General features: G+C 39.1%; 1 protein-coding gene across 3 annotated transcripts in view; it reads right to left on the reverse strand.

Moving 5' to 3' along the window:
* The window catches only part of LOC109695405 (maltase-glucoamylase-like), a 174,437-nt gene that overhangs the window by 80,234 nt on the left and 72,616 nt on the right, over positions 1-21,587 (reverse strand). For all 3 annotated transcript variants that reach the window (XM_074061721.1, XM_074061719.1, XM_074061718.1), the window contains 14 exons: positions 19,890-20,014; positions 17,120-17,208; positions 13,279-13,328; positions 12,675-12,842; positions 9,071-9,223; positions 8,534-8,731; positions 7,399-7,553; positions 5,837-6,005; positions 5,480-5,576; positions 4,775-4,887; positions 3,763-3,888; positions 2,488-2,616; positions 2,144-2,254; positions 1,364-1,426 (listed from right to left, as the gene is read on the reverse strand). In XM_074061721.1, coding sequence (XP_073917822.1) covers positions 1,364-1,426; positions 2,144-2,254; positions 2,488-2,616; positions 3,763-3,888; positions 4,775-4,887; positions 5,480-5,576; positions 5,837-6,005; positions 7,399-7,553; positions 8,534-8,731; positions 9,071-9,223; positions 12,675-12,842; positions 13,279-13,328; positions 17,120-17,208; positions 19,890-20,014 — 1,746 coding nt within the window. The remainder of the gene's footprint in view (positions 1-1,363; positions 1,427-2,143; positions 2,255-2,487; positions 2,617-3,762; positions 3,889-4,774; positions 4,888-5,479; positions 5,577-5,836; positions 6,006-7,398; positions 7,554-8,533; positions 8,732-9,070; positions 9,224-12,674; positions 12,843-13,278; positions 13,329-17,119; positions 17,209-19,889; positions 20,015-21,587) is intronic.

Below are 21,587 nucleotides of genomic sequence, written 5' to 3' on the forward strand. Positions count from 1 at the left end.
ACTTCTCTCAGAGAGCTATTTTAAGCTTGAAACTTGAGTCCAAGTCTGTAGTAGTTCTATATAATATCTGTTTTCCCCTAAAGGACTGTCCATCTGCCATGATATCTAACACCTCTGAATAAGGCATGAATATTTCCCCTACCACCAGCCAGTCCCATTTCTGGGGACTGGGGTCTTTTCCTATAAATCCTTTCAATGACTTGTATTCTATATTTATGGAAAGAGATTAAACATGGGTCTGAGACTTTAGGGCTCTGAGTGACTAATAACTACATTCACAACCTCTGTGCTTTGGTCACACAGTAAAGATATTTATCAGATGAATCCTTAATCCTGATAGTTTCTATACACTACTGCTTACACCACCTTGCTGTCCACACAAAGGTCAGCTTCTTTAGACCTTTAACCTTTGGCTAGTGTCCTGGGAAATACTTTCTCTTTGCCCAGCTCCTCTATTGTGTTTACAAAATCAACATAAGCACTACCAAAATTCCTCTCCAGAAAGAACAGTAAATATTGAAGAAGAGCTAAAGACATTAAGTCAAGGTACTTCTATCCAGAAGAATTCCCAACACAAACCTGAGAACTCTGCTCACAGGTATTATTACATTTGATAACAGATCAAACAGGCTGTGTCAATTCTTGGGGAGCACATTGGAATTAAATGATGAGGCTGAAGATTTTTTAAACCAATAAGGAACCATGAATGTATTCAAACATGCAATCCTTAGGGAGACTGGAAAGAATTCAGACCCAGAACCCAAGACTATCTGGATCCTTTACAAGCAAGAACCAGAAGACAGAAACATTTTAATGTAAGGCTGGAAGCTAAGAAGTCAAACAAAGATGAGATATCAGAGGCAGCATGAGAGTATGACCAAGATATGTGTGAAGATAGAAAAGTGTACATGCAGGAGGAACAACATACAGTGAATAAGACCCCAACATTAACAGTAAAGACAAAGATTGGGAACTCTATTTAAATGGGGTACCCAAGGAAACCACAATCACAGAAACAATACTCATTCAGAGAAATGATAGCACTTCTTAGAGATATCATCCAATGAAAATTCCATGGACCACTGAAATCTATAGTCTTGGATTTGAAATCATCATTGTGTCACCTAGACATGGATAAATAATTGAAGTTCTCTGAGGTATAGTCCTAGAGCAATATTGACTACATAGCAAGGGAAACAAAACATTACTCTGTACAATGTAATCCACACTCAGACTGACATGAGGGGCACATGTCCAAGCATTTTCCCTCATATCCATGGTATGAACATGTCTGGTATCATAGCTATGGCTGCCCCGTTCTGGCCACACTGACTTCACCCATCATCCATAAACAGCCTTTTACCTCCACTTGACTGTCCCAGTCTAGAGAGTTGTTCACAACAACGTCAGGGAAATCAGGCCAGACCTATGCAGAGAAAAACATTCAACAGTAACGCATCAGATATTTCCCATGTATTCCCATGAATTTCCTAACAAACTACAGACCATCGTTCCAGAATTATATATTTTATTTATCATGCAGAGTTCATCTAAAGCATATTAGATTCCACAAAGTCCTAAACTAAATGGAAAAATATTTCTAGAAAAATGAAAACTATAGTCCTCAGATTAAATAGGAAAGTCAAACAAACAGCATGAATTAACATATTAAATGCTCCTCACACTCAGGCTAGTGGCTAATGGATCATACTTAGATCAATCATACCTTCCCCAGACAATTCCCATCTGGGGATATGATCAGGAGGATCATGATCAAGGCCAGTCCAGACAAAAATGTTTCTGGGACCCCATTTGAACCAATGGCTGGGCACAGTGGTGTGTACCTGTCACCCCAGCTACTGCAGGAAGCATGAATAAGAGGATTAGGCCCAAGTTGTGGGCACAGAAGAAAGAACCTGTCTCAAAAGAAACCAACCAAGAAAGGACTTGCAAAGTGGTTCAAGAGGCAGAGTGCCTGCTTACCACGCACAAAGCCCTGAGTTCAACACAGGTATTACCTCCTTCCAAAAATCACTACTGATCTAAGATTCCAAAGAGAAAAGACCTAAAACAAAATGAATGAACACATTAATAGCTCCCCCCCACTAAGACTAGGTTTAGTGGATCACCACTTTGATCGTACCTTTCCCCAGACAATTCCTCCATCATCTGGATACTTAATGAAGACATCATCTTGCACTCCCTCAGTGAAGGCAGGATACGGCTCTGTCTCATTACCAGAAATGGCTGGATCCTGACGTCAAAACACAAGAGAGGTGGAAAATCAAACTCAAGAGAATGACCAAAGACAGAAAAAAGGGAATCTCTCCACAATGATGTCCCTAAATTCAAACTATAGAGTGAGAATTCTGAGAAAAGCACTTTTAATTTCCCCTTTTGTGACACGGAAAGTAAGAAAATAAAAGGCCGTCTGTACCAAAGCCCATTCACTGTCCCAGACACACCCATCTTCACACAAGGACTAACCAGAATGAGGATGACCCGCATCCCTCTGTCTTTCATGCGATTGATCAGATCTGGCAATCCAGAAAACTTGGGGCTGAGGGTGAAGTCCAGCTGCCGCTCCATGTAGTCGATGTCTGAGTACTGCACATCCTGGGGGAGGACACAAGGAATCAGAGTGGGGGCTGGTGGTACACATGCAGGTTCCAGAAGAAAAGACCCCTGTACCACCGATGGTGAATTTCAAATGGCTTCTTTGTGAGTCTTTAAAATTGAGATCTGTTATTTGTAATTTATGGAATGAGAAATTCACCTGTTAGTTTTAAATTTTTCACTCAGAAAATAGAAAATAATCTAAACCACACACACACACACACACACACACACACATACAGAAGTAAATACTAGGCTCATAATGCCTATCAGAAATGGATGTTACAGAGATCACTAAATACCATATATTAGAAAGGACTCTGTAAACTGCCAGTAGAGGAATGAGTGTGATAATTTCCCACATGTGATTGCCCTTGAATCAGTGGTTCTCATTAGTAGATAATAATGTGATCTTTCTAGTTATAATACTAAATGAACAGTAAATCTACTACAAAGAAATACTAACAAGTGTGTAATTCCTATGGCATAGCCAACCCTTTTGGTAATCACATAGCATTTTCTTACAAAGAATGATATATTGCATTTGTTTACTTTATATTGATCAAAAAATTGTAAACAATAGAAGAATAAAATTAATTATGATAGTGGTCCATGGGATCAGTTCTAATTATTGGATGAAGGATAAAGTTTGTTTCCAGAAATGCTTCCTCTAGAAGTCCATCCAGATTCAGCCTGTGGGTAGCTCAGGACTGAACTAATACTATGCTCCAAGTCCCACAAACTGTATTCGGGATGTATCTAAACATAAAATGGTATAGTTAATTCGGGGTTATTAATATTTTAAATTATGCAGAACTACTTTTGTAGAAATCTCTGATTTTATGGGACCAAGAATCACTTGAGTAAAAGTCTTGAAGTAATGTAAAAGAAAAGGAAGAAAGTATGATAAAACGCAAAGGGTCTTAAAATCAGTCCTACGTCCTCACTGTGAGATTTTGAATGACTAGTTAGGGGCAGGATTCCCATGTGTATCACTGTGCTGGGGTCAGACTCATTATGACATCAAAGTGAAAGCACTTTGACTTCTTATAGAATAGTATGAAAATCCAACATACAAATGTAAACCCAGAGACACCTACATTAGCTATGAGGTCATAGAGACAGTTTACCATGCCTTATACATACATAGGGGATCTGGGCAGCCACCATGTCATCGTACAAGCTGGAGATCTCAGAGTCGTTCTCATATCCATAGCGACACAGCTGGAACCCCAGGGACCAGTAAGGTACCATCACAGGACGACCAATCAACTAGAATATAGTTATAAAGTATTAGTTCTCAAAATAGAATCCAGAATGATATTGTCAGGAAGTAACAAAAATATTTTCCAAGTGCCCCAATCTAGAGAGTCAACAAATTCAAATGCAAAGAGAATCTGAAGGGATCCAGAGACACTAGGTTACCTTGTGGAAATGCTCTTGTTACACTAGAGCTTGTACTTGGAATACTGAAAAGCTTAGGGTTTTTTTCTGATTTCGAGATGTGGTCTAACTTACTATTAAAAGGATAAAACCCAGAGGCAAAATACATGGGTCAGTATGCAAGTTCGAGGTACTGCTGGCTGTGCAACCTAGGGCAACATTTACTAGCCTCTGTGCTTGCTTCTTCACCTGTAATTTGGGGATAGGAGGAATATCTGTCTTATAGGAGGACTGATGGAGATCCGATATCTGAAGTCCTCAGACATACACTAAGTAATACATACACTAATTAGGATATAACTGTTATTTCTACCAAATAACCACCAATGTTACCATCACTCCCCACCATCTCTCCCATCACCATCACCACCATCACGAAAACTTCCAATACTACCACCAAAGCTGTCAGCACTACCACCCCGATCACCACCATCCCCATCACCACCACCATCACTATAAACGTAGCCTCACCCCGAACACCAGTAACATGACTGTGCTTCTCCTCTTCTGTGATAGAATAGAAGAATTTCAATGTGAGAGGCATTGAAATTACTGGTTATTAGAATGTGTTTATTGCTCATTACTTTAAAACATAGCTGCCTCCATGAAATTTCAACAATTTTAGTTATGCTGTGAGAGTCACACTAACAAATGTGAGTCTTGGAACACAGAATCGCTGTATGAACATCTGACAACAAAATGAATTTCAACCTACCTCAGTGTACTGCTGAGTGACAGTCTCTGGAGTTGGCCCCAAGAACACATAAAAGTCCAGAATTCCCCCTGTGGTACGGTATGTCAGGGCAGGCATGGGCTGGAATGTCACATCTGAAAACAGGAAAATGCCAAGGAAACTTCAAACCTTCAAAGTGAGGAATGAGCTCTGGCTACCATGCCTTTTCTCTCCTCCATTGCTCAATACGAAGAGCACATATTCTGCACTATAGCCACCCAGAATGAAGAACTTAAGAGAACGGCTACAGGAACCCATGCTAGGATGTTTTCCCTTTTGCGTGTCTTCTTATTATGTTTATCATCCTGCTCCTTCAAAATTATTATTACAACAGTTTAAGACTGGAAAGAAGTTTCAACAATTGTGCTGTGAGTTTCTATGAACATTTTAGCCACTTTTCCCCATGACAATACCTTATAGAAATATTATATCTTATCAAAACCAGGAAAATTCAATAGACAAATAATTATTCACTAAGGATAGATGATTCACATCCACCAATTTTTAATACAGTTTTTAACAATCACCTTATTTTCTACCCTTTCCTACAATCAAGAAACTTTTCATCATAGATCATGCTCCCAGAATGAGAGCTCTACCCCATAGCTTCAAATTGATTCAATATATTCTACACTGAGTCAAGAAAGATTAGTACTCAGATAAAAGGAAGGGCCAGCTTCATCCTACCCATAGCATTGCTGTTCAGCAGGAGGACTCCGTGGGCACTGCCATCTTCCTCTAGTCCCATGTAGTAGGGGTGAACACCATAGGAATTCTTCTTGTACTGAGAGTTATATGGGAGAAGTTGTAAGAGGTTAGAAGAAGTTGTGTCTGAGAAATAAACTCAACAAAAGTTTAAGATGGGTCTAGACTTCTCTTAAAAGAACATTAAACACATAATAAACAAAAGAGCCCGAAAACTGGCCCATTTGCCTAAAAGAAGAATGTGATAATCCATGTTGAGTCTTGGAAGGTGAGGCCTAGAGGGCACACCGTGTTGGTGCAAAGAAGTACAGTGGCAGACCACAAACACTCTGTCCTTACCCCCGGGGGTTGATCTCTGGAAAACATGCCCCAGGTGTGCCAGTTCAAGTCTCTCCTAAAGGAGCTGTGCTCAGTTTCCCCAAAGCCATAGAGGTACTTGGAGGGAAGGCGAGTGGAGATGCGGATGAACATGTCATTGAAGGTGAAGCCAAGGAGCTGAGAGTCCCAGCTGCAACAGGAAAAGGTCATTTGGGGGAAGAAAATTAGCTTTCTTATTGACTTCAAGCACTTAACTTTTCAAGATCAACAGAACCCGGTCTTCTACCCACCCACAGAGAACATCAAGCAAGACACAATATCTACTTGATTAAAATAATCATGGACACTCTTATGAAAAGATGAGGAATCACCATTCTTCTACTTTCCTCAATCACTTCCCCACCTCACTGATATCTCCATAATCCCAAATCCAATCATTTCTCATTATTTTAACTGCTACCAGGTCATCCCACCCTACCTTCTACTCTTTCTCTTGATAATCCAGTCTCTACATGCATCCAGAGAGATGTTTTTAAGTGTACCTCCCATCATAGCACTCCCCTGTCTCCATTTTCATATTTCAGTGAGTTCACATGGAAACACCTTATGAATCATTCAATGCTTTCACTGATCTGAAGCTCACCAAACAACCCAGCTTTGTCTCCCACCTTCCCCTCTTCATTTACTGCACTAGACTTAATTTATTTCTTGCCCTGGGAAGTTCCCTACTACCCCCAACTATGTACACAATTTTTCATTTTCTTAAATATTTTCCCTTCCCTCAGAATAGCACATGGAGAGCTCCTAGCTGATCCATTCCCTATCTCAAGAATTATCTCATCCTCATGTCACTGGGACCCTAGAGATTAGGTTTGCTCCAAGAAATTCCACATGGAAGTGAGAACAGGCCACCCCCAGGAGTACTTAGATCAGAAGAAAGAATATCTCCATATGCATATTTCTGGGCTGTTTCATGACCAAGGCCAAGTTAAGAATTTCTCTCTGCCATTTGGCCAAAAGTACAAGTACATTCATTTTTACATTCATACATTCACATTAGAATATACACATATAATACCATTGTTTTCTTAATGAGGGTGAACATTCAGAATAGGAGGCAGACCTTATTAGTGGGGGCACAAGTAACACTTAGAGAGCCCTCCTCAACTACTATACCAAAAGCAGTAACCAACACAAAACACTGATGACACTGTCCTTTCTCCCTAAACCACACTTACCACAATATCAACTTCCTTTTATATTATAATATAAACCATCACTTCTTTCACAAAAAGAAACACCTTTCCTGTCTATGGCAACAGGAACTAGAACAGCACCCAACACAGAGGTGGTACCTAATAAATACTTGTTGGGTGAATTCCAGATACAAGTAGCTGCCTCAGTAATCATTCTAAGTGGACAAAGATTTCACATAAGATCAGTCTGAAGGAAATCACTTATTCATGGATCTGGAATGGAAAGTGTGATAATTTGAGCCAGGCTAGCTCCAATCACCAGGGGCCTGGCATGTTTAGGAATTTTTAGGTAACCACTACTTCCAAATAAGACCAGAAGCCACGTACATGACAGTGCCTGTACTTTTCCGGCGAATTTCAATCCCAAATGGATTCTCTTTAATGAGGACATCATAGAGTCGAGTCCCAGAGGTGCCAGATGGAATGTTGGGGATGTTCACAGGGACTGGGACTTCATATCGGCTGTTGTTGGGATCATAAATCTAGACAAGAATTAATTGATTTTTAATTGGAGATACAGAGTGTATACATTGTATGGGGGGATTGCAATAAAGAAGAATGATGGAGGGGTGAATATAACTAAGATATAATGTAGCACTTTTGTAAATGTCACAAGGTACCCCTAGTACAGCAATAATATGAAAATAAAAAAAGAGAATTCATACATTCTGCTGTCGTATTGTACAGACAGTGGTTATAATTAACAACACATCATATAATTCAAAACAGCTACAATTTCAAAGCATTTACATAGTGCTTACATTCTACTAGCCTCTGATTTAGATCAGAATCACCAAGAAGAAAGGAGGAAGCCTGGTCTTGAACAAGTTCACAACTTAATAGAGAAATTATTAAAAGAATGACTAGCCCACCCCAGTCCATTGATGGAAGGGAAAGAAGCACTCTCGTTTTTGTTGCCTATATCACAGGGACCTCCAATTCAGTGTTTAACACTGAACTCATCCTCTCATACTATGCAAACATTAACCACTACAGTTTCCTCAATTCAGTTAATATTCACTATATCCACACAGACACAAGCTGGAAATGTACAATAATGCTTTAGTCTTCCCACTTTCTCAACTCCCCCAAGCCTTCAGGGTGCAGGTCGTGTCATTCCAACCTCTCAGCCTCAAACACATCCTCGTTTACTCCTTCCTTCCTACATATATCCAAGTTCAATCCTGCAATAAAACAACCTAACTAGTAGGCTCCTCCCTGGACTTTCCACACCATGGTATCACAATCATTTCCTATCTAGTAGCTACAGTAATCTTTTCAAAATGCAAATTCGGAAAGGTCTCACTTCTCTATCAAGGATTTGTCATTGCTGTTTGCATTGGGATAATGATCTAGTCTATTTGAAAATGGAATATACTTAGTTTAGGGTTCCAAGACAATGACTAGCAGGGTAACTGAACTGAAAGGAACTTACTGACACCTGATACAGTTACATATTTACCTTGAACTGCAGCATCTCATTGCTGTGGTAGGTCACAAGCAGGCGCAGGGGGTTCACAGGAGTGGAGGGGAAGGCACTGATGTAAGGAGACTCCAAAGAGATGTCAGCCATGGCCCAATCTGAGTTATACTGAATGTTGCTGACAGAATACATATCAGTGACAAAGTAGCAATAAGGAACTCCAATAGAACTGGATTCCTGAAAAGCAAAGTCAGTATCAGATCAGCATGTGGTCCTAATGTTACTGCATAGAAAGGATTAAAAATGGCAATTTATATGGAGAAAAAGCCACCATATCTCTTTTTCACTTTATTTCATTGGCTAGTGGAAAAGATTTAAATTCCCAGCCTCCAAGTAAATATTTATTAAAGCACGCATTCTTGTCCCACCTACTCTTCATATTGAGATGAGGATCCACTGGAGGCCCCCTCTTTGCATGGATTTTCGTGGATACTTAGGCACTGGTGCTTTGCTCATGAAACCACAGGTTAGCTGCAGAGGATCTTAGTTCTCTAATACCCTCAGTAGCAAGGTTACCTCCCAGACACAGCCACGGGCCATGCAGTTGGCTTCAGAAACACCATGGTCATCTGGATAGCAGTCTATTTTCTCCTCATCCCGTATGTTGGTGTCCCACTCCACCGTGTATGCTTCTCCCAGGGTGAGACTAATTTCTGTGATGACTGCAACCTGTGGAAAAGGCACAAGAAAATTCATCCTCAGGACAATCCCTGCTTGATCTGAATTTTTTGAGGGGGAGGGAACAATGGAAATGGGACCGGCCTATCAACAATGACAAGTGATGCATTACTTCAGCATATGGGAAAGGAGATGCATGAATGTGGATTACTGACAGGGTATAAGTATGTCAGTACTCAAACAGAACCTTGTACATTACATTGTGTAAACAATTAGGTCAAATAAAACCCTTTGTGATTACCCCTTTTAGTTCCATCTCTGACCCCTTTTGTCTTTTTCTATTTTTGGTAGGTCTCTTGTTAATCTTTCAAAATTGTTCTATCCTTCTGGTTCACCTCTCTCTGAATCAGTGTTTCCCACTGTTCAGAGTTGTAGGAAGAACACAGCAATGAAGAAGAACGAAATGTTATCATTCACTGGTAAATGGATGGAATTGGAGAACATTATTCTGAGTGAGGTTAGCCTGGCCCAAAAGACCAAAAATCGTATGTTCTCCCTCATATGTGGACATTAGATCAAGGGCAAACACAACAAGGGGATTGGACTATGAGCACATGATAAAAGCGAGAGCACACAAGGGAGGGGTGAGGATAGGTAAGACACTTAAAAAACTAGCTAGCATTTGTTGCCCTTAATGCAGAGAAACTAAAGCAGATACCTTAAAGCAACTGAGGCCAATAGGAAAAGGGGACCAGGAACTAGAGAAAAGGTTAGATCAAAAAGAATTAACCTAGAAGGTAACACCCACGCACAGGAAATCAATGTGAGTCAATGCCCTGTATAGCTATCCTTATCTCAACCAGCAAAACCCCTTGTTCCTTCTTATTATTGCTTATACTCTCTCTACAACAAAATTAGAGATAAGGGCAAAATAGTTTCTGCTGGGTATTGAGGGGGTGGGGGGGAGAGGGAGGGGGCTGGAGTGGGTGGTAAGGGAGGGGGTGGGGGCAGGGGGGAGAAATGAACCAAGCCTTGTATGCACATATGAATAATAAAAGAAAAAAAAAAAGAATCATTTGGCCTATGTTACCATTGTCATTTCTCTCTGGAATCTGAGACCAATTATCTGAATTCCTTGTATCTCAGATACATCAGTTGCAAAATTGGTTAAGTTGGGAAAATCTTATTTCCTTTCTTTGTAAAAAAAATTTTTTATTATTATTGTTGTACTGAGGGCACTTGGTGACATTTACTAAATTTCTTGCAATAAATCATGGTTGAATTCACCCCTTCCATTTTCTCCATTATCCCCTCTCCCCAATTCCTGGAACAATTTCAACAAAAATCCAAGCCTCTGCATTACTAAAGCCCAAAGGCTTAAAACAGGAAACAGTTTTTGCATCAGACTTATCAATTGAAATAGTCAATATCTTTCTATATTTTTTAATCTTTGACTCTTCCTTAAATAGAAGTTTCCATACTCTGGTTTCCCTTCAGATCATATAAATAGTTTAACTTTTAAAACTGCACTTAAAAAAGTCAACAAATTGATTTACTTGGAGAATAAAATCACATTTTAAGTGTTACCATCTTCTCCAGTGTCCTCCCAGTGTAAATTATCCTGTACTTTCTGTTCTGACAATCCCCATCTCCCATCTCCACATTCAATCATGCCTAGATTCAAGGATTACAAAAAGACTCTTTGAGAATTAAATCCAATCAAACCTTCTCATTTTAACATCTAAGCCTCTCCAAACCTGACCACAACTTCCATGCTATACAAACTGATCTCCTTCCAAAAGTGAATCCTACCTGTACTATAATAAAGGAAACCACAAGGCTATCTCAGCCCTCGACCTACGTTATTCTGATTTTTAACGTTGAATATTTTACCTAGAAAAAAATGGCCTTTCTAGGAAAATGGTGCCCATTGTGAAATACAGGGCTAGTGTTTGGTTTATGTGTAATGTGTTCTTCTTACTGACTATTTAAGTTTAAAATGCTAATGTTCCAAATTAATAGCTAAAGTTTTAATCAATGTGGTATATCTGTGGCCATGAAAAGGGAAGTTGAAGCACAATAACCATTGCTGGAAAGCCTTCTTTCCTGATTCATGTGCTTACCAATTCACCTTTGCTTGTGCCTTCTCATACCTCAAATTATTTTAAGTTTTTTTCACTCTTCCTGGAACAGATCATGCTGAGTTGAATCATGAAGACATTTCCAATCACAAGAGAAGAAAAGACTTTAATCTTACAACTCTAAGCCACTGAGCCAAAGACAGAAGCTCTAAACCTTCCAAAATTCCAAAAGTGAAAGAAAAAACTCCTTATATGTTACTATTTCGGGTTTTTTTTATCACTTACATCTAATACATCCCTACATGGAACACCCTTTTCCAACGATTACCTAAGCCCAGTCTTCTCCAAGAATCTTGGTTCGACTATTACATTAAACCTTATACACAAAATAAGACATCAGATAATATTTCCATATGTTGGTTTGTGTTCCCTGCTCTTTTCTCAATAGATTCATGTGTACAAATTATGTCTCTCTGTCAACTAAATTCAAACAATGAAAGAGTTCCCTTGGTCTTATATTTATTAACTTCTTTGACATATTTGGATTTAGTATGCTCTCACATATGAAGCTTTCAAAGGACTTGCACATTGCCATATGTAGCATCAACCAGAAAATGTTTTAATTGTAAATCTATTACATGTGCATTCTCAACATGTGTTTTCTGTTCAACATGTCCAAGATGATTAATATACCATTATTAGTGAAGTCTAAATAAGCTAATTTCCCTCAGATTTGAAAGGTGTCACACAATCCATGCACACTCAGCAGCTCCATTTCCCAGAGGACCTGCACCTGTGGGCAGGATTGCTTGGCAAAGGATCACTCACAACGCTAAGTCATCAGAAGAACTGATACAAGAAGTGCAGGATTCTCAGAGCTCATTACAGTGATGGAAACATTTCACTATTCTCACCTCACCAAGCATGCATCCATTCACTAGGAAAATCAAATTAGTTTTCTGAAAAGTATTTTTTAGAATATATATATATATATATATATATATCAACACAATAACAGAGGCAGCTCATAATTTAAATCATGCAACTCCTACCTCTCACCATCAGCCACCAACTTACAGATCTTTTTTTTTTCTAATCCTGTTCCCCTCTTTCCTAACTCTGCTCCTCTGCCCATAATACTGTTTTTTTGACAGTGAAGAGAACAGAACACTGAGGGACAGAGAAGACAGTAAGCATGAAAGAACATTGAATCTTATCCCATGTTCCCTACAGTCTCTCCAACCATTCTAGTTCAGACCAGTTCCTCATTTTCACCTTTTGTCCCAGCACACTGAATATCCCAAGACTGGCCTCATAAATGCTCTGGTCCTTCAGGGACCCATGAAACCATTAGAGGAAGAAATATGAAGATGCTGTGAAGAATTCTGGAAAAAAACCAACTCAACCAAATAGATTCTTACCCTCAGGTTAGGATCATAAGTCACTTTAGGAGACATTTGATTCAGGACACCATTGTATTTCACTATCACATTGTGAAGTGCCCGTGTCCCAAAGACTTTAATCTCCTGAAATGCTAAATCAGTGAGGTCCTTGTAGTTTGATTTTAAAACCATCACATCCAAGTGACTCTGCAAAACAACAGAGCACATTTAAGCACAAAAGTACACCTGTAATACACAAATATCCCAGTCATTCAAATACTCCACCCAGACCACATGCTCCCTTGCTCTCATGCCTGTGAGCTTTCTCTATTAATGTGTATTCAGAAACTACAAAATTATTTAATAACACTCTAAGAAAAACAATTAGGGAAACACACACAGAGGCATTTATGTAAATTGTATTTTAAAACACCACTTGCTTTGATTTGTAAATATTACTGCCCTCTTTTGGTTACACAGAAGATGCAATTATTAGGAGTTAAGTTATAAGTAGAAATCCTTTTTACCTATATTCACTAAATGAAAATTGTGTCAAAAACCTAATTACACATATGCACAGTCACATATGTGCTTACAGATACACAAAAGAACACACTTAGATTTATAAAAATGTGCTACTCACTTGGTTGGCAGAAAACTCACAAAAAATATAATCATCCTTGGCCACAGTATCTGAAAGAATAAAAACAGAAGTCAGACTATCCTGCCCAACACAGAAGAACAAATTTCACCTGCCTCTCCTCAAACCTGACTCCATAACCTCTACATACAACATTTTTATTCATCTACCTTATCAGTGGACACAAAGGTGTTCTTTGTGCTTTTTCTCTAATGACTACTGCTGCAGTACACATAGACTACAGATATCTCTACAGTCTACACTTTTCATGTCCTTTGGATGCATACCAGAAATGGGATTGTGGGATCAATGGTGGCTCTGTTTTAAGTATATTAAAGAAGCTCTACACTGTTCCCCATAGTGGCTATAACTATTCACCTCTCCAGCAGTATCTCTGGCTTCATTGCATTTGATCCACATACTCGCCAACACTGTCACCTTTCTGCTTTTCATAGTACCATCCTAAAAGGTGTGAGGTGATAGCTCATTGGAATTTTTCACTTTCATTTCTCTGCTGCTTAGTGGCATTCAACAGTTCTCCATATATCTGGTGGAAGTGCTACGTTGTACTTGGAAAACCATCTATTGAGATCCTTTGCCATTTTCAAACCAGGCTATATATTCATTAATTTTGAGTTGTAAGAGTTCTTTACATATGTTTATATTAACTGTTTTAGACCACAAATACTTGCAGTTATTTTATTCCATTCTGTGGGTTGCCTTTTCAAGTTGTTGCATGTTTCTTTTGTTGCACAGCTTTGTAGTTTGATGCAGTGACTCTTCTTGAATTTTTTTATTTTGTTGACTATGCTTTTGGTGTCAGATTCACCAAAAAATTACTACCCAAGTCAACTGACAAAGAAATTGTGCCCTATTTTTATACTAAGAGCTTTATGCTTTCAGCCCTTACATTTAAGTCTAAACTCATTTCTCACAATATACAAGATATAGGCAAAAAACATTGTGACACAAACACACAATAGAGTAATGTTTAGTCATGAAAAATGAAATCCTGAGATTTGTGATATATGGATAAACCAGGTATATAATAAATGAAGTGAAATATGCCAGATATCAAAAAATAAAAGAATGTGATATCATTGGCATGTGAATCTAAAAAAAATTTTGAACTACCCAGGAATGGTGATTCATACCTATAATCCCAGATATGAGGCACACTAGAGGAAGAGTCAGTTCAAGACCAGTCCAGACAAAATTTAGTCAGTTCCAATCCCAACCCATAGCTGAGATTGGTAGTGCTTGCCTGTCATCACAGCTATGTGAGAAGCATAAGTAGGAGGGTTTCAGTCCAGCCTGGCCCTGGCAAAAACATTAGATCCTATCCCAAATATACTAAATCAAGAAGAAATGGAGGTGTGGCTCAAGTGGTAGAGTCAAGGTCAAGGCCCTGAGTTCAGCCCCTACTACCACCACTGAAAAAAGAGCAACACTCTGGAACTAATAGGCATACACAATGACTTCCTCAATGGAACCCCAGCAGCTCAGCAACTAAGAGAAAGGATGGACAAATGGGACTTCATAAAACTAAGAAGCTTCTGCACAACAAAAGAAATGGTCTCTAAACTGAAGAGACCACCCACAGAGTGGGAGAAAATATTTGCGAGCTATACATCAGACAAAGGACTGATAACCAAAATATACAGGGAACTCAAAAAACTAAATTCTCCCAAAACTAATGAACCAATAAAAAAATGGGCAAGTGAACTAAACAGAACTTTCTCAAAAGAAGAAATTAAAATGGCCAAAAAAACACATGAAAAAATGCTCACCATCTCTAGCCATAAAGGAAATGCAAATCAAAACCACACTAAGATTCTACCTCCCCTCTGTTAGAATAGCCATCATCAAAAACACCACCAACAACATGTGTTGGCAAGGATGTGGGGAAAAAGGAACCCTAATCCATTGCTGGTGGGAATGCAAGCTCGTAAAACCACTCTGGAAAAAATTTGGAGACTTCTTAAAAATGTAAACATAGACCTGCCATATTATCCAGCAATCCCACTCCTGGGAATATACCCAAAGAAATGCAACACAGGTTACTCCAGAGGCACCTGCACACCCATGTTTCTTGTGGCACTATTCACAATAGCCAAGTTATGGAAACAACCAAGATGCCCCACTATTGATGAATGGATCAAGAAAATGTGGTACTTGTACACAATGGAATTTTACTCAGCCATAAAGAAGAATGAAATCTTATCATTTGCAGGTAAATGGATGGAGCTAGAGAACATCATTCTGAGTGAGGTCAGCCAAGCTCAGAAGATCAAAAATTGTATGTTCTCCCTCATATGCAGACTTTAGATCTAGGGCAAATGCAACAATGTGGTTGGACTGGGACCACATGACAAGGAGAGAGCACATTTGGGTGATGTAGAAGTAGGTAGAAATCCAAAACATGAAAGTGTTTGATGTCCCCACTCCAAAGGAGCTAATACAGAAACCTTAAAGCAACAGAGGTTATCATGAGAAGGGGATCAGTAACCAGGGTAAAGATCAGTTAGAGATGAATCAACATGGGTCATAACACGTGTACACGAAAGCAATGCTAGGAATATTTCTGTATAGCTACCCTCAACTCAACTAGCAAAAACACTTTGTCTTCCTTACTAGGCTTGTCTCTTTTCTTCAACAAAACTAGTGATAAAGGCAGAACAGGACCTGCCTGGAACTGAGGTGGGGAGAGGGGAGAGGGAGGGGGATGGGGCAGGGGGGAGAAATAACCCAAACAATGTATGAACATGTGAATAAAAGAATAAAAAAGAAAGGAATACTTGGGGAAAATAAACAATAAAAAATAGAATTTAATGAGGCTAAAAAAAAAAACAACACAATTTTTACTTATAGTAAAAATCTGTGTGGACACAAAAGTGAGATGTGAGTCAGTGCATAATACACAGCACTGTGGTGATCAGTGTGTTCACAGATCTCACTGTGGGGTGCACTGAACAGTATGGCTGATGGTATGCGAGTCTGCATATATGATGTGTGTGTTCCTCACCTTGAGTAGGTGCACTCTTTATTAATTAAATATTTATAATAATAAAAATGTCCTTTGTAAAAGCCGGGTCTTGAGAGTGACAATTATTTAATAGTCTGAGGCCAAACTACAGTATTGCCCACTCCCTCTTAAAGGAAACAGGAAAGGCTTCTCTTCCAAGTGCGTTCAAGGCAGATGTCTCACGGGACTCTATGTGCTAAGCCACAGACACAAAAAGAGTTCCTACACTGCAGTCACAGCAGTGTACTAAAACAGAGCTTGTGCACACACAGTTGGGATGCATATACTCACCTGGGAGTGGTTTTCATAGCATTGCCATTTGTTTATAAGTATTTGGGGGAAAGATATTTACATTACAAAAATTACAGGAAAGGTCATAAAACTATGTTGTAACGGTGTCCGTTAACAATAAAAGGAGAATCCTTTACACCACACTGCCAGTGAGAGAAAGCTGGGAATTCTACAGTTCAACTATCACTTCTTCTGACAGGTGTACCTAGCAATAAAACTCTTCTCTCGGGGATGTGCCCAGTGAGATTTCTTCCAAAACACAACAGCGAGAAGGAGTGAAAGGGCAAAATCAAAGATGCAGGTTTAGCTACGCATGGTGGGGCACGAGTATCATCACACCGCCTTGGAGACACAGCCATGAGATTTGTAAGTTCAAGCCCGCCCTGGGCTACATATCAATTCCGGGCTAGTGTAGCTACATAGGAAAACCTTTCTCAAAAAGCAAAAAGCAAACAGAACAATTCAGGCTAGGAATGGTCACATTCTCACAGGAGGCTAGCAATGGTCACATTCTCACATGACACTCACCTATGGATTGCCCATCATCCCAGAAAAGCTCTCCTTTGGCTTCATTGTTCTCATCCAGGGCAATGATAAGACCAAGAGGGTTCTTCCGGCTGTGGGAAACAAGGTTTATGTAAGAGACAAAGACTTATAACACAAAGAATTTTGCCAAACGCTTCCTCATATTTCACATAGAAAAAGTTACTAGCTCAGAGGGCTCTGCTTTCCTTCAGACACAAAGGCAAAAATGTCAGGAACATCTTACTGCAGTATCGGTGATATCACAGGAAATGGAAATACTCGTTAGCACTAAACTTCCATGTAGCAGCAAGAATGTTAGCATCTGACCCACTGCATTCATTACAATAAAAGCTGTCTCTGCAACCATTAAGTAGAACCTGGATGTTTATGAGAGAGGGAATTACTGTTCAGTAGTGGTGTGGTCAGGTCACTGGGTATGACAGCGACAAAAGAGGCAACTGCTGTAAGCGCGACAAACTTTCCCTAATAAGGACATTTTTACTCAGAAGAAAGCACACAAGAAGGTCCATCTGATATAGTGGTTACTTCCCTTCCTGATTATATAATTTCATTTCATTAGAAAAAAATTCCAATAATCTGCTTTATAATTAAGATTAAGAAACACAAAAAACTACTCAAAGAGATGGTGAAGGAGGTAGATGTAGGGAAAGAGAAAGAAAGCAATTTCATTTGGAATCTCATCATTTCATCATCCTCTGGTCACAATTCTCTGATCGTGCTGTGCCCCTCACTGACCCCACTTCTCTAACGCATTTCTTCGGAGTTCTGTCTCAGTAATCACAGTCCACTATCAATAACATCACCTCCTCTCATAGGTAGTACAGGAATTGAGCCATTATTGCTGAGAAGTCAAGGAAATACAATGATAAATAGAAATGATGCAAGTCACAGCTCTTGACTTCATTGAATTTAAGTAGTATAACAAAAACTAAATACATTCAACAAAAACTCAAAGCAGAAAATGAAAACTGACACAGAAGTTAAGATACTACAAGAGTCCAGAATGACACTACCAGAGGAATGGGGGTAAGGGAGGACCAACGCACTGAAATACTAGTTGATCTTAGATAATCACAACACAATTCCTGTGGTGGGAAAAAGAAAAATATTTCTGAAAACAAAATTTAAAAATATGTAAATAAACATAGCTGAGCTTGTAAGAAAATAAATCATATATCCACTAGTCCAAAAGGACAACAAACAAAATGAGCCAAACAGCGAACTAAATCCACAAGCATGACAGTAAGCAAAACCTGGAATTTCCCAGGTAGAAATGGCTGTGGGGGGCACCTGGGCCCTGAAACCTGGCAATCAAAGCTACAAAAGCTGAACTTTGGATTCCCCTGTGAAACAAGGACACTTGAAGCAAAATAATATGATACTAAGTTGGCAAATGTCCCTGGGCCACAACCAAAGAAAGGACAAATCATCTCTGGTGAAAGGATAGCTACATTTGGGTCCTTAACCACAACAAATTTAAAAACAAATCATTAGTAAATATATAAGGTAATAAGTCAACATGAAAGCAGGTCAGCAGAAATAGCTAACGATAGATTTAAGTTCCCAAGGACTACAGACAATGGCATTTACAAAGACCTTGAAATAACTGTGCTTGAATATTTAACAATATTAAAGGAGAAAGAAAAATCCAATAAGAGAAAATATTTGTTTCTATATTTTAATGACCATGAATATTGAAGCATCAGTAATCCTTCTGTTGGAAGAGATAGACAAAATTTTCACAGAACAAATCCGTGTTTAACTAGATTATTAAAAATGTGTCAATGATTACTCAGACATAAAGAGCAATGAAATCCTAACTTTTAAAAATGGAAACACCCTATGATCCCACCATACCACTTGTGTGTATATCTCAAAGGATCAGTCAGGTTAGCATAGAGATTGCTGACTATTCATGCAGTGCGATGCACAATAGCTAACTCTCAGAAACTAGCCAGGTAGCCATTAATAAACAAATAGGTGACAAAAATGTGTAATATGTACACAATAGAATTTTATTTACAAATATCCTAAGTACATCAGTACTTTGTTACTCTCTGAAGTCAAACAACTGGGCATCTAAGTTTTGAGGAATGATGTCAGACACACACAGGTTTAAATCATGTTCCCCCACTGACTAGCTATGTGACTCAATAAATCATGTATCCTCAGAAAAACTTTCTTTGCTTCTTTGTGAAACAGGGATTGTAATGATCCCCACAACAACCGATTTTTTATCCTATTATTAAGGAAAAATAGAAAGTCTCCAAGGAGAGCTCCCCTATTGGCACAGTTCAAACACAAAGAAACAACTCACTTGATGTTAGTTATTGGTAATTACCATATAGGCCTAGAGCAGAATTTTTGAAGCTTTTATGAGATATCTCAGCCCCAGGTGTCAGTAGTCATAGTACTTATCAATTTTCAATAATACTGTTTTGGATAGTAGCCAACTAAGATTCAGATAGACTCTTTAAACTATCATGAATCATGATTGATGTATTTTAACTTCTAGATCAAATATCACTTCTTAGAACATCATTCCACACCTATGAACCTAACATAGATGATGATAATTGTTCAGAATGGAGAGACTGAAGAAGGTAAAAGCAAAAAAGCAAACAAATATACATATGACACTTCAGTAAAATCGCTTTTGGCTTTAAGAACAATCTTTGTGTGACTGATGGCATCCATTCCAAATAAGTGAGCTAACCAGTATGCAAAGCAGAACCAGGGTTCCTTCACTCACCTATAGTAGGTGTTCTGTGCAGGCTGCTGCAAGGGCAGAATGTACCCCCCACGGACATGAAGGTTAATGTGCTCAAGAGGCGCTGGCAACACCTTCCACTGTCCCCTGGCCTTAATATCCACACCCTGTGGGCCAAAGAAGGGAACAGATGGTGAGCGAGAGGACACACACCTCCTTTAGCCATGCTTCTGCAAAACATCTCACCTGCCTCTCTGAACTTGCCACCTGTCCACCACCTTATAGCACACACCTGTTCTTACAGTCTTGTATTCGCCTACTGTTGTGTGAAATCTTTCTTTGTTCTTACATGTCTAGTGAGAGTCTGTGACCGTTTAGGGGTTTCTATACCATGTACTACATGAGGTCCTAGCATGGATTCCAGCCCACCCTCACTCCATAACCTTTTCTAAGACAGAGAGCACTGCTAGAGGAGGATGAGGAATATATTCATTCACTTCTTGGTGGATCCTGACACACTCCCTACAATGGCAATTCTAGACCTTCTCTTTCACCGAGAACCTACTGAGTCTCTGTCTTCCCTCACTGCCCTCTCTCATCTCTACCAGCTTAACTAACATTTCTCACTCTTACTTCACAGAAAAGACTCAAGTGAGCAACTTATTTACATATCCATATGTGAACATAAAACATGGGCATTTAGGATTGGCATCTTTACCTGCCTCATGTCACAATCCTTACCTGGCATCATGTGACATGTTTATGGTTCCTCCTGGATGAGAGGGAGCCTCACAGCTGAGTCACAAAAACAAATCCTAAAGGATCATCCTCTCACAGTTTTTCAACTACAGTAGACATTCCCAGTATTGGCTCTTCTGGGATTTGAGGTCAGATAATTCAACCTATGGGTTTCCCCTATGCTTGTTTTATATTAAGCAGCCTCCCCAGGTTCTTCCCACTGGACACCAGTAACAACCCAACTCCCACCCAACTTTATTTTGAATTTAACATGGAAATTTTATATTCATTGAATGCCTTACTCCATTAATGTTTATCTTCCCACATGATTTCTGTTACCATTTCTTCTTTATCTAATGCTATTTTCTATTATAAAGCCTTTGTAAACATATGAATGTAAAATAATCTAAATGGTTGATGTTATACTATGTGAGTTGCAGTGCATTAAAAAATTACATAATGAAGAAAAAACAGTACTAGATTCTTCACCTCTTATATCAATATAAATAAATAGAACTTTGTGTAAAAATCAGCCATTCCAGGAGACTTTCCTTCATAATCCGTCATAATTCGCTTCCTCTCATGAGCTACATACAGTTATTTCCATATGCTTCTCATGAGCAAATCTTAGCTCCTCATTACACGGGGAATGCATGGAGAAATTTTTCCACTTTCCAAACATACAGAACTCAGTACAGAGCTTTGCACTTGGACAAAGCTGGATCTAGAGAGACTAGCAAAATGCCTAAAGTGCAAAATTTAAGGAGGTCCTCACTCAATTCATGTAAACATAGGGCCATCCTTACAATGTAGTGCCTCCTTATACTTACACCCTAAGCTCTTTCTGCTTAGCCCTAGTCCAGGACCCTCAGCAGAAATCTTAACACACTCAAAACAACTGTGAAAATGGGAACAGAGCAGTCAACATGCAAACTCAAGACCATGTAAGGATCACTTAAAGCTTTCACTTCTCTCCCCAAAAGAATTGGAGCTGGCTGGAAC

The sequence above is a fragment of the Castor canadensis genome, chromosome 2 (genome assembly GCF_047511655.1).
Source record: "Castor canadensis chromosome 2, mCasCan1.hap1v2, whole genome shotgun sequence".
Lineage (NCBI taxonomy): Eukaryota > Metazoa > Chordata > Mammalia > Rodentia > Castoridae > Castor > Castor canadensis.